Source organism: Mytilus trossulus, chromosome 1, assembly GCF_036588685.1.
Source record: "Mytilus trossulus isolate FHL-02 chromosome 1, PNRI_Mtr1.1.1.hap1, whole genome shotgun sequence".
NCBI classification, from domain to species: Eukaryota; Metazoa; Mollusca; class Bivalvia; order Mytilida; family Mytilidae; genus Mytilus; species Mytilus trossulus.
In genome coordinates, this window is record NC_086373.1 from 82,217,344 (window position 1) to 82,232,194 (window position 14,851).

General features: G+C 31.0%; 1 protein-coding gene across 1 annotated transcript; it reads right to left on the minus strand.

Moving 5' to 3' along the window:
* Window positions 1-359: 359 nt before the first annotated feature.
* LOC134687151 (NAD-dependent protein deacylase sirtuin-6-like) lies at window positions 360-14,844 on the minus strand. The gene is made up of 5 exons (XM_063547177.1): window positions 14,434-14,844; window positions 13,286-13,438; window positions 3,558-3,943; window positions 2,349-2,542; window positions 360-1,688 (listed from the first exon to the last, which is right to left on the minus strand). Exons 1-5 carry the CDS (start codon window positions 14,777-14,779, stop codon window positions 1,490-1,492), a joined length of 1,278 nt encoding a protein of 425 aa, XP_063403247.1. The 5' UTR covers window positions 14,780-14,844; the 3' UTR covers window positions 360-1,489.
* Window positions 14,845-14,851: the final 7 nt, after the last annotated feature.

Here is a 14,851-nt window from a genome sequence, read left to right on the forward strand (position 1 = left end):
CTTGCATACATGATTAACCCAGCCACATTCTTTAGGCCTGTCTCAAGTCAGAAGCCTGTAGTACAGAGATTCTCCATTCATGTCATTCATAGTTTATCTTTGTAAATTGTTTTGTTATAAATAAGGATGTTAGTTTTTTCTCAATTGAATTGTTTTCAATTTTTCATGTCTTTTTATAGCTAACTTTAATAATGGTATATGGCTTTTGCTCATTTTTTAAATCAATATGGTTGCCTATAATTGCTTACATCCATGTCAATTGAACTTTGGTTGATAGTTATCTCCTTAGCAATCATAACATATCTTCTAATTTTTAAACATAACTACTTTGTTGTTGCAGTGAAATGCCCTAAAAAAAAATTTGCTTTGAACTGAGAATTTTTTTAATGAACACAGCATCATAACAAAATACTTACAGTATTGTGTATACATATATGTATTATAAAGTAATAAAATGAAAATTACACATTTATCACAGACTATTCTTTCTATCTTTATCACAGTAGCTTATCTACAGTCAGAAGTGTTATTGTCATATAAAAGTTATGCTTTATAATTAAGTCCTAATATTGATACAGGATTACATCCTTTCAAACATATATCTATCATTTTTACATGTATTTTTATTTGTTTTGTTGTGCACAAACAGTAATTTTGCTTGAACAGGCAAAAAATGGAATTGAGTTTCAGTATGAGATTTCATTTTCTATTGAAATCAAACATTCCTTTTCAAATACAACTGCAAATGAACCAAATATATACAATGTAATTCATTTTATCTTAAAACAATGAAATTATTTGACATTTAATATGTGAACTTTGCACACAACGTTATAGAACAGTGCACCAATAGAAAGCATTCAAGTTGAATGATTTGAAAGTTAGTTTTCTTTTAATTAATTCATTGTAAATCATAGCATTAGTATAAATGTACTGCACATTGATAACTTTTCAACCCAATGGAGATTAAAAGTTACGTGATTTTCAAACTAATTATGTAAATATTGATTCACTTCTTGGTTGTTGAAGGATTTTAATCTATATATATATATGTACTAATTGTATGATCATACATTTCAGTGTTTAAATGCAACTGCATGCATATAAGAAAATCTCAAAACACAAAAGAACAAAAATATGATTTAAACAAGGAAGATCACTGCAATAATTCTAACTTTCTATTTCAAAATGTTTAAATCTACATGTATATGAATCTGCAACCTAATCAGGACTTCAACATGTTAAGCCTAGTTAAACATTATTTAACTTTATCAAGCTTTTTTTATGTTTAGGTTCTTTGAGGATTATTTTTTTGAGTTAAATATTAAGATAATTTTTACTTTTCGAATAGATTAGTTACAACATTAAAATACATCATACATAATAAGAGATGATAGTGTTTAAATGAGCATATAAGTCCAAATGTTATCAAGGCCTCATTTTTCACAACATAGAGCCAGTTTCTATTTCTTTTACTATGTATAAGTTTCTAAGCTTGGGTTCTTTGAGAATCATAAACCTTCATTCTATCAGATCTTTCAGATTCCCACTTCTTTAATTCTCCTGCATCTAATATGTTTTTCATCAATTCCTTGAAGAAGGCATCACAATCTCCAAATATTCTGGACCCTAGAACATTTCCATCTTTATCTGTTGCTGAGCAGGCACTGTCTTTATCTGTAAGTTGCCTTTAAAAGAAATATAGCTTTATAGGTTTATTGGAATGAGAGTTGGATACCACTTGATAGCAAACTTGAGTTATTTTTCAACTTATTGATTTTTATACTGTAATGCTTCAAGAATTTGTACTTTATTATTTTTTAATTATTGATTATGAGGATGTTGTCATCTATTAATGAAAAACAAGTATGGACCAAACATTCAAGCTTGATACAGCTCTGAATTTGGATTGCGATAAAATATTTGACATAATAAATATGAGTTTCTGACACAAAACAAATGTCAAGATCTAACAAATGTATTGTGCAATTAAAGATTTCTTCTTTTTACTTATTCAAAAATTATAATCTGGAAACAATCTGTCTTTGGTTGATGCTGACAACGACGACGTGATATCAATATACGACAAAAATGTTTTTAATATTTGCGGTCGTATAAAAATGACTATAGATAATACGAAGGAATATCTAATTCTTGCTTCTGAGTGTTTTGTATACTTTGTAATACAACACACATATTTCCTTTGCCACAGTCGAAAATTAACCTGGATATAGTAAAGTTATCATTTACCTCACTTATAGTCAAATGAAACATTGCAATTTCATATTCAGAAAAATTCAAAGAACAAAAAAATAGTTTCAAGAGGCTATCATTAATCATTCACAAACCTGTTACATATAACATATTGTTGAGGTTTCTTTATTTTCTCCACCAAGTCACTAGCAGGTGTTACTGTAAGGGTAGTACCCAGACATAACATCAAATCACACTTCTCAGAGTTTATTTCCGCTTGTTTGAATATGTGATCATCCAACAAGTCACGGAAATTAATAATTGAGTCTTGTAAATATCCAGAGCAGCCCTGCAAAAATATTATATATAAATTTCAACATTATTATTTAACATGATTAAGTAGCTACGTCATTTTTGTATATTTATAAAAATGGAAAGATGATAAATTTCAAAATTTTCAATCAAATGTCTATTATCTGTAAATTCTATAGACAGAGTACATGTTCATGAATTGTAACATGTCCAATTTTCCGAAATAATATAGGTTTTTTCGTATTGAATATTTTCACAAGATTTGACCATCACAAAGTGAGCACTTGGAGCACCTATTTGTATGTTAAGTGTTCTCACCAGGGTCTTATAGCTATTTGTACCATATTACTATATTTTTTCAAAATGTTGCAATCTGATTAGATTTGATTAAAGAATGTATCCTACAAAATACAAACATGTGGTGCTATAACTGAGAAACAACCTGGATTTCCTGTTCATGCTGTACTTTATGAGAAAATATAATTAATTTTAAATTGAGATGAAAAACAATTACAAAAGTGCATGTACTGATCCTTTGCTGTTTTGTGTACATTTGTATGTACTAGAGTATGTAAAGATTTTGTGTCGGGAATAATTACACCAAATATGTCTTTTATTCAAGTATTATCTTATAGTGTCAAAATAGTTGGGATTTTTCCCCACTGTCATTTCAGCCATCAAAAAACAACTATTCTTGTCTGTAGATAAATCATATTTACACAACTCTGTTATTTTAGGTCATGTGAGCTTTTGTAAGGGGAGAAAAATAAATAAATGTATAGCAATCACAAAGAAAAAAGTGTGAAAACTGGTTTGCCAGACTGACAGATGGACAGACTGAATGCATCCTAAATACCCCTTTGACTTCTTTGGTAGGGACTAAAAATGCTAGTCTCATAAATATAAACTTCCACTGGGGAATGCTTCAAAGCAAAACTTTTCACTGGAGAATGCTTCAAAGCAAAACTTTTCACAGATGCTATTATATACAAAATGAATATTGATGTTTTAAAAATACTGAAATGCTTAAAATAACATATCAATTAATGTACCTTAGATTCACATTTTCTTCCAGTTCTGTGTGATAAACCACATTTTTTACACTTCACTGCATATTTAGGTTTCTTTATATCTGTTTTCCCATTATCGTCCAGTTCTTCAAAATACTGACTACCAACATCATCCATCACATAGGAAGGTCTGTTATACTGTCTCTTACATTTCTCACAGATTTCTAAGAAAACATTACCATGAAGTTCTGAAATTTTGTCACCTGGTACCCCTGATAAACCATGCAGGCCATCTCCATTCTGACTGATTATGTATTTCAAATACCCATCAGTCATCAATTTCTGAAGTGCTTCGTGAGTGTATGTCGGTCTTAAAGCTTCATAAGCGACACCATTTTCTTCTGTTTCTTCCATGTCTTTATCTTTTTCTAAATACATTTTACAAACATGTAATTACTGTAAGACAAGTAGAAACAGTATGTGACTTTCTCAAACTTTGTATTTGATTTTTATGTAAAAGTGTATAATTACAATGTATGTATTCTTGTACAATCTTTTAAGTTTGTACTTCCAATGAGTTTTCACAATGGCAATACATTTGTACTTGTAAAACAAATTCAAAATATTAAAACATGCATGTTTATGTCTATGGTCAGCTGGTTGTTGTCTCTTTGACACATTCCTCATTTCCATTCTCAATTTTATGTACATTTTTGTAATTTAATACAAATTTAAATTTTAAAATTTAAAATTAAAAAAAAACCTGATTACTAAGTTTGATAAGCAGTGTGTTTCCCCATCAAAGTCATACATCTTTCAGTCAGTTTTATTGAAGTCTGGAGCTGGCATGTCATTTAAATGCTAGTAGTCTGTTGTTATTTATGTATTATTGTCATTTTGTTTATTTTCTTTGGTTACATCTTCTGACATCAGACTCAGACTTCTCTTGAACTGAATTTCAATGTGTGTATTGTTATGCGTTTATTTTTCTACATTGGCTAGAGGAGGGGGCAGCTTTATACAACCGCAGAGGTTGAACGCTGAACGGTTGGGGCAAGTATGGACACAACATTCAAGCTGGATTCAGTTCTAAATTTGGATTGTGATTAAATAGTTGACACAGCATAGGTTTCTGACACAGAATGAATGTGGTCTAATGAACTTTAAAACCAGATGCTTCGCAGGGCGTAGCTTTATACGACCGCAGAGGTTGAATCCTGAACGGTTGGGGCAAGTATGGACACAACATTCAAGCTGGATTCTGCTCTAAATTTGGATTGTGATTAAATAGTTGACACAGCATAGGTTTCTGACACAGAATGAATGTATTCAAATGAACTTAAAATTTTTGTTTTCTCTTAGAGCAATTCACTATGCTGTTGAATAGTAATCCTCTCAAAAAATGTTTGAAGAAATTTTCTTTTTATTTATGAAATTTCAAATGAGAAAAATTGAACCCAATTTTTTATTCACATCCCCCTTTCCCTTATTCCAAAACCAATTTCAATTAAAATATTCTAATGGAGTTTGCAACAATTACTACTCATTTAAATACATCATAAAATATTAAGATGTAAAAAAAACTGCTTGTTATCACTGAATGGTAAAGATTATTTAAATTTATCAGTTGGTAGTAAAAAGTGAATATACATTGTATATTGTATATAACAAAGATTTAAGTTGATTCTGGACAAAGAAAGATAACTCCAATTAAAAAAAATTCATGCAGATATTTCTTGCTTACTATACTGGACAAAGAAAGATAACTCTTAATTAAAAAAAAAATTGCTATTTCACAATATTGTGAAATTAGATATTTCTTGCCATTGCACAATACTGTGCAATTGAAAAGACTTGCTATTGCACAATACTTAATATAATAATTTTAGATCCTGATTTGGACCATCTTGAAAAATGGGCCCATAATCAAAAATCTAAGTACATGTTTAGATTCAGCATATCAAAGAGGTCCAAGAATTTAATTTTTGTTAAAATCAAACTTAGTTTAATTTTGGACCCTTTGCACTTTAATTTAGACCAATTTTAAAACTGGACCAAAAATTAAGAATCTCCATACACAGTTAGATTTGGCATATCAAAGAACCCCAATTATTCAATTTTTGATGAAATCAAACAATGTTTAATTTTGGACCTCAATTTGGGCCAACTTGAAAACTGGGCCAATAATCAAAAATCTAAGTACATTTTTAGATTCAGCATATCAAAGAACCCCAAGGTTTCAATTTTTGTTAAAATCAAACTTAGTTTAATTTTGGACCCTTTGGACCTTAATGTAGACCAATTTGAAAACGGGACCAAAAATTAAGAATCTACATACACAGTTAGATTCGGCATATTTAAAGAACCCCAATTATTCAATTTTGATGAAATCAAACAAAGTTTAATTTTGGACCCTTTGGGCCCCTTTTTCCTTAACTGTTGGGACCAAAACTCCCAAAATCAATACCATCCTTCCTTTTATAGTCATAAACCTTATGTTAAAATTTCATAGATTTCTATTCACTTATACTAACGCTATGGTGCGAAAACCAAGAAAAATGCTTATTTGGGTCCCTTTTTGGCCCCTAATTCCTAAACTGTTGGGACCGAAACTCCCAAAATCAATACCAACCTTCCTTTTGTGGTCATAAACATTTTGTTTAAATTTCATTGATTTCTATTTACTTTAACTAAAGTTATTGTGCGAAAACCAAGAATATTGCTTATTTGGGCCCTTTTTTGGCCCCTAATTCCTAAACTGTTGAAACCAAAACTCCCAAAATTGATCCCAACCTTTCTTTTGTGGTCATAAACCTTGTGTCAAAATTTCATAGATTTCTATTAACTTAAACTAAAGTTATAGTGCGAAAACCAAGAAAATGCTTATTTGGGCCCTTTTTGGCCCCTAATTCCTAAAATGTTGGGACCAAAACTCCCAAAATCAATACCAGCCTTCCTTTTATGGTCATAAACCTTGTGTTAAAATTTCATAGATTTCTATTCACTTTTACTAAAGTTAGAGTGCGAAAACTAAAAGTATTCGGACGACGACGACGCCAACGTGATAGCAATATACGACGAAGATTTTTTCAAAATTTGCGGTCGTATAAAAAATGTTTGCCTTTGAGCAATTCACTATGCTGTTGAATATTAATCCTCTCAAAAAATGTTTGAAGCAATTTTCTTTTTATTCATGAAATTTCAAATGAAAAAAATTCCCCCCCCCCCCAATTTTTTTTTCACATCCCCCTTTCCTTCATTCCAAACCCGATCTCAATTCAAATTTCTAATGGAGTTTGCAACAATAATTACTCATTTAAATACATCATAAAATATTAAAATGTAAAAAAAAAGTGCTTGTAATCACTGAATGGTAAAGATTGTTTTAATTTATCAGTTGGTAGTAAAAGTGAATAAACTTTGTATATTGTATAAAACAATGATTTAAGTTGATTCAACTACTATTCTGGACAAAGAAAGATAACTCCAATTGAAATTTCTTGCTTTTGCACAATATTGTGCAATAAGATATTTCTTGTTATTGCGCAATACTGTGCAATTGAAAATACTTGCTATTGCACAATATTGTGCAATTGAAGATTTCTTGCTATTGAGCAATACTGTGCAATTGAAAATTTCTTGCTATTGCACAATACTGTACAATTGAAGATTTCTTGAAATTGCTGAATACTGTGCAATTGAAAATTTCTTGCTATTGCACAATACTTAATATAATAATTTTGAATCTCGATTTGGACCAACTTGAAAACTGGGCCCATAATCAAAAATTTAAGTACATGTTTAGATTCAGCATATCAAAAAAGCCCAAGAATTTAATTTTTTGTTAAAATCAAACTTAGTTTAAATTTGGACCCTTTGGACATTAAAGTAGACCAATTTGAAAACGGGACCAAAAATTAAGAATCTACATACACAGTTAGATTTGGCATATCAAAGAACCCCATTTATTCAATTTTTGATGAAATCAAACCCAGTTTAATTTTGGACACTGATTTGGACCAACTTGAAAACTGGGCCAATAATAAACCAGATGCTCCGCAGGGCGTAGCTTTATACGACCGCAGAGGTTGAACCCTGAACGGTTGGGGCAAGTATGGACACAACATTCAAGCTGGATTCCGCTCTAAATTTGGATTGTGATTAAATAGTTGACACAGCATAGGTTTCTGACACAGAATGAATGTATTCAAATGAACTTAAAATTTTTGTTTTCTCTTAGAGCAATTCACTATGCTGTTGAATATTAATCCTCTCAAAAAAATGTTTGAAGAAATTTTCTTTTTATTTATGAAATTTCAAATGAGAAAAATTGAACCCAATTTTTTAATCACATCCCCCTTTCCCTTATTCCAAAACTAATTTCAATTAAAATATTCTAATGGAGTTTGCAACAATTACTACTCATTTAAATACATCATAAAATATTAAGATGTAAAAAAAACTGCTTGTTATCACTGAATGGTAAAGATTATTTAAATTTATCAGTTGGTAGTAAAAAGTGAATATACATTGTATATTGTATATAACAAAGATTTAAGTTGATTCTGGACAAAGAAAGATAACTCATATTAAAAAAAAATTCTTGCAGATATTTCTTGCTTACTATACTGGACAAAGAAAGATAACTCTTAATTAAAAAAAAATTGCAATTTCACAATATTGTGAAATTAGATATTTCTTGCCATTGCACAATACTGTGCAATTGAAAAGACTTGCTATTGCACAATACTTAATATAATAATTTTGGACCTCTATTTGGACCAACTTGAAAACTGGGCCCATAATCAAAAATCTAAGTAGATGTTTAGATTCAGCATATCAAAGAGGCCCAAGAATTTAATTTTTGTTAAAATCAAACTTAGTTTAATTTTGGACCCTTTGCACTTTAATTTAGACCAATTTTAAAACTGGACCAAAAATTAAGAATCTACATACACAGTTAGATTTGGCATATCAAAGAACCCCAATTATTCAATTTTTAATGAAATCAAACAATGTTTAATTTTGGACCTCGATTTGGGCCAACTTGAAAACTGGGCCAATAATCAAAAATCTAAGTACATTTTTAGATTCAGCATATCAAAGAACCCCAAGGTTTCAATTTTTGTTAAAATCAAACTAAGTTTAATTTTGGACCCTTTGGACCTTAATGTAGACCAATTTGAAAACGGGACCAAAAATTAAGAACCTACATACACAGTTAGATTCGGCATATTAAAGAACCCCAATTATTCAATTTTGATGAAATCAAACAAAGTTTAATTTTGGACCCTTTGGGCCCCTTTTTCCTTATTAAACTGTTGGGACCAAAACTCCCAAAATCAATACCAACCTTCCTTTTGTGGTCATAAACATTGTGTTTAAATTTCATTGATTTCTATTTACTTTAACTAAAGTTATTGTGCGAAAACCAAGAATAATGCTTATTTGGGCCCTTTTTTGGCCCCTAATTCCTAAACTGTTGAAACCAAAACTCCCAAAATCAATCCCAACCTTTCTTTTGTGGTCATAAACCTTGTGTCAAAATTTCATAGATTTCTATTAACTTAAACTAAAGTTATAGTGCGAAAACCAAGAAAATGCTTATTTGGGCCCTTTTTGGCCCCTAATTCCTGAAATGTTGGGACCAAAACTCCCAAAATCAATACCAGCCTTCCTTTTATGGTCATAAACCTTGTGTTAAAATTTCATAGATTTCTATTCACTTTTACTAAAGTTAGAGTGCAAAAACTAAAAGTATTCGGACGACGACGACGACGACGATGCCAACGTGATAGCAATATACGACGAAATGTTTTTCAAAATTTGCGGTCGTATAAAAATCTAAGTACATTTTTAGATTCAGCATATCAAAGAACAACAAGGATTCAATTTTAGTCAAAATCCAACTAAGTTTAATTTTGGACCCTTTGGACCATAATGTAGACCAATTTGAACCAGATGCTCCGCAGGGCGTAGCTTTATACGACCGCAGAGGTTGAACCCTGAACAGTTGGGGCAAGTATGGACACAACATTCAAGCTGGATTCAGCTCTAAATTTGGATTGTGATTAAATTGTTGACACAGCATAGGTTTCTGACACAGAATGAATGTGTTCTAATGAACTTACAATTTTTGTTTTCTCTTAGAGCAATTCACTATGCTGTTGAATATTAATCCTCTCAAAAAAATGTTTGAAGAAATTTTCTTTTTATTTATGAAATTTCAAATGAGAAAAATTGAACCCAATTTTTTAATCACATCCCCCTTTCCCTTATTCAAAAACTAATCTCAATTAAAATATTCTAATGGAGTTTGCAACAATAACTACTCATTTAAATACATCATAAAATATTAAGATGTAAAAAAACACTTTGTTATCACTGAATGGTAAAGATTATTTAAATTTATCAGTTGGTAGTAAAAAATGAATATACATTGTATATTGTATATAACAAAGATTTAAGTTGATTCTGGACAAAGAAAGATAACTCCAATTAAAAAAAATTCTTACAATAAGATATTTCTTGCTTACTATTCTGGACAAAGAAAGATAACTCTAATTAAAAAAAAAATTGCTATTTCACAATATTGTGAAATTAGATATTTCTTGTCATTGCACAATACTGTGCAATTGAAAAGACTTGCTATTGCACAATACTTAATATAATAATTTAAGATCCTGATTTGGACCAACTTGAAAACTGGGCCCATAATCAAAAATCTAAGTACATGTTTAGATTCAGCATATCAAAGAGGCCCAAGAATTTAATTTTTGTTAAAATCAAACTTAGTTTCATTTTGGACCCTTTGGACCTTAATGTAGGCCAATTTGAAAACTGGACCAAAAATGAAGAATCTACATACACAGTTAGATTTGGCATATCAAAGAACCCCATTTATTCAATTTTTGATGAAATCAAATAAAGTTTAATTTTGGACCCAGATTTGGACCAACTTGAAAACTGGGCCAATAATCAGGAATCTAAGTACATTTTTAGATTCAGCATATCAAAGAACCCAACCGATTCACATTTTGTCAAAATCAAACTAAGTTTAATTTTAGACCCTTTGGACCTTAATGTAGACCAATTTGAAAACATGACCAAAAGTTAAGAATCTACAACATACATAGTTAGATTCGGCATATCAAAGAACCCCAATTATTCAATTTTGATGAAATCAAACAAAGTTTAATTTTGGACCCTTTGGGCCCCTTTTTCCTAAACTGTTGGGACCAAAACACCCAAAATCAATACCAACCTTCCTTTTATGGTCATAAACCTTAACCTTAAATTTCATAGATTTCTATTTACTTATACTAACGTTATGGTGCGAAAACCAAGAAAAATACTTATTTGAATCCCTTTTTGGCCCCTAATTCCTAAACTGTTGGGACCTAACCTCCCAAAATCAATACCAATCTTCCTTTTGTGGTCATAAACATTGTGTTTAAATTTCATTGATTTCTATTTACTTAAACTAAAGTTATTGAGCGAAAACCAAGAATAATGCTTATTTGGGCCCTTTTTTGGCCCCTAATTCCTAAACAGTTGAAACCAAAACTCCCACAATGAATCCCAACCTTTCTTTTGTGGTTATAAACCTTGTGTCAAAATTTCATAGATTTCTATTAACTTAAACTAAAGTTATAGTGCGAAAACCAAGAAAATGCTTATTTGGGCCCTTTTTGGCCCCTTATTCCTAAATTGTTGGGACCAAAACTCCCAAAATCAATACCAACCTTCCTTTTATGGTCATAAACCTTGTGTTAAAATTTCATAGATTTCTATTCACTTTTACTAAAGTTAGAGTGCGAAAACTAAAAGTATTCGGACGACGACGTAATAGCAATTTACGACGAAATTTTTTTCAAAATTTGCGGTCGTATAAAAACCAGACCAAAAATCAAGAATCTACATACACAGTTAGATTCGGCATATCAAAGAACCCCAATTATTCAATTTTTGATGAAATCAAACAAAAAAGTTTAGTTTTGGACCTTTTGGGCCCCTTATTCCCAAACTGCTTGGACCAAAACTCCCCAAATCAATCCCAACCTTCCTTTCATGGTCATAAACCTTATGTTTAGTTTCATAGATTTCTATATACTTATACTAAAGTTATGGTGCGAAAATCAAGAAAAATGCTTATTTGGGCCCCTAATTCCTAAACTGTTGGGATCTCAACTCCCAAAATCAACCCCAACCTTCCTTTTGTGTTCATAAACCTTGTGTTTAAATTTCATTGGTTTCTATTCACTTATACTAAAGTTATTGTGCAAAAACCAAGAATAATGCTTATTTGGGCCCTTTTTTGGACCCTAATTCCTAAACAGTTAAAACCAAAACTCCCAAAATCAATCCCAACCTGCCTTTTGTGGTCATAAACCTTGTGTTTTAATTTCATAGATTTCTATTTACTTAAACTAAAGTTATATAGTGCGAAAACCAAGAAAATGCTTATTTGGGCTCTTTTTGGCCCCTAATTCATAAACTGTTGGGACCAAAACTCCCAAAATCAATCCCAACCTTCCTTTTGTGTTCATAAAACTTGTGGATAAATTTCATTGATTTCTATTTACTTATACTAAAGTTATAGTGCGAAAACCAAGAAAATGCTTATTTGGGCCCTTTTTGGCCCCTAATTCATAAACTGTTGGGACCAAAACTCCCAAAATCAATCCCAACCTTCCTTTTGTGTTCATAAAACTTGTGGATAAATTTCATTGATTTCTATTTACTTATACTAAAGTTATAGTGCGAAAACCAAGAAAATGCTTATTTGGGCCCTTTTGGCTCCTGATTCCTAAACTGTTGGGACCAAAACTTCCAAAATCAATCCTAACCTTCCTTTTGTGGTCATAAACCTTGTGTTCAAATTTCAAAGATTTCTATTGACTTAAACTAAAGTTAGAGTGCGAAAACTAAAAGTATTCGGACAACGACAAAGTGATACCAATATACGACCAAAAAATTTTGCAGTTGTATAAAAAAAATGATTAGATAAGTTTTTTGGTTTATTTTATAAAGATAAGACTGTTTGTTATTCCGTTTGAATTGTTTTACACTTGTAACTTTTTGGAGCCTTTATTTAGCTTGTTGTATGGTGTGAGCCAAGGCTTCATGTTGAAGACCCTTCTTTGACCTATAATGTTTAAGTTTTACAAATTATGACTTGAATGGAGAGTTGTCTCATTGGCACATGTACCATATCTTCTCATATCTAGTTGTTTGTAACTAGTTACCCAAGATAATGATTTACTTTTTTTATTTATCAGTCACATACACATGATATATGTTTGAATAAAATGAAATATAATAGATTTAGCAACAGAAAATTTAATATGTCAAACAGTTCAATATGGATTATATTGTTTATCATGAACTGTTTATAGATTTTATTTAATTGTAAATGTCACAATAATTACCATTTTACCTTATATCCTTTTTGACGCTGTAACAAAAATATTACTGTAGATTTCATGGTACATTTTACTTTTTTTGAGTATCGATCAATTCTAAATGTCATGGGTCTTTGCATGTTTTTTTTCTAACAAAAATTTATGTCAAGTACATATACACAATGTATTAGTTCATACTGGAACCACCATGACCCCTTTTTCCAAAGACAGAACATTTTATATTACCATGGTTATAGTTGGTACATGTTACTGTACATAGACTTACAAATGTACATGTAATGATGTACGTCCTGTTTCAATCTAAATTTATTTTTAATCATAAAATACTATAAAAAAATCTTCTACCTTCTGTCTGCAACTTTGCTTTCTTGCTTGGTGTATGTTCTATCCTGTCACTTAATAAATGGTCTACATCAATTTCATTTTGATCCATCTCAGTCCATTTTCCACTCTTACCACGATAATCACCAATACCAGCAGATGTAGAAATCCCTGCACCTTAAATATTTAATTTTAACATAAGTACTGTATTTAGCTGTGTGTAGTACACATTTGTGAGTAATGCAGACACCCTTGTCATCCCCCATCCTAAAAATAGTCTTGTAACTTTTCACCTTCATGTACAAAAACCAAACAGACAGATTTTTTTTAACTTAAGAATAACAGTGGCGGATCCAGGATTTTTCATAAGTGGGGGCCAACTGACTGACCTAAGAGGGGGCCCGCTCCAGTCACGCTTCAATGATTCCCTATATAAGCAACCAATTTTTTTCCCAAAAAGGAGGGGCCCGGCCCCCCCCCCCCCTAAATCCGCCTCTGAATAATGCTTTTCTTTGAAGTTATTTGTAGGCAACAAAATGTCAAGCTGAAGTCTACAAAATACTAAGTATTCTGTTAATTGAAATTGGTTAAAAACTGATTATATGACAATTCTTATAACATCATTATCTGTATTAGAAACAAGCCTGGATAAATCTAGTTATCTATTTGTCAGAAAGTTTTTTAACAAGGAAATTCCTCGAAGGATGATACAAATTAAATTACATAAAAGAGTGAAATTTGCAATGTGTACATGTATGTACAATTTCATCAACAATTGGATATGTGACCTAGTAACTCTATGCAAATATTTTAACCAATTTTGACCTTTTTTATGCCCCACCTACCATGTACGATAGTGAGGGGCATTATGTTTTCTGGTATGTGGGTCTTTCGTTTATTCACCTGTCTGTCCTGCTTGTGGTTAAAAAATTTGGTCAAGGTAGTTTTTGATGAAGTTGAAGTCCAATCAACCTGAAACTTAGTATACATGCTCACTAGGATATCATCTTTCTGATTAAATTGCCAAATTAAGAGTTTTAACCCCAATTTCACAGTCCAGTCATCCTGACACTTAACAGAAAATATATATAGTGTGAGTTGTGTATCTGTGTACTATGGACACATTCTTGTTATCAATGTTTCTACTGTATATTGTACATGTATAAGCATACCAGTAAAGGCTACACAGTGCTCAGATGATTTTATCAAGTCTGAAACGCGTTTCGCTTCTTCAATGATTTTTTTATGTGCATTCCTAAATTCAGCAGTTTTTTCAGCTTCCTTCACGAGAGTTTTTTCCTGTGAAGAAAATTTAAATGCACTTCTTATGTTCCTTTTAATTGAAGAAATGATTTGTGTCCAACAGTGTTCATGAAATCTTGCTTCACCATTTGCAGCCCAGTTAATATGAAATTCTGAAGTTTTAACCTTTCGTTTTGGCCACACAGTTTTGACTTCTACAATATCATTTTCAATCACATCCAGAGTTGAACTCTTGCAGTATTTTAAATCACACATTTTTACAAAATGATTGTTTTTCTCATTGATGATTGCGCAATCCCTAAATATTCAAAATTAACGAGGACAGTT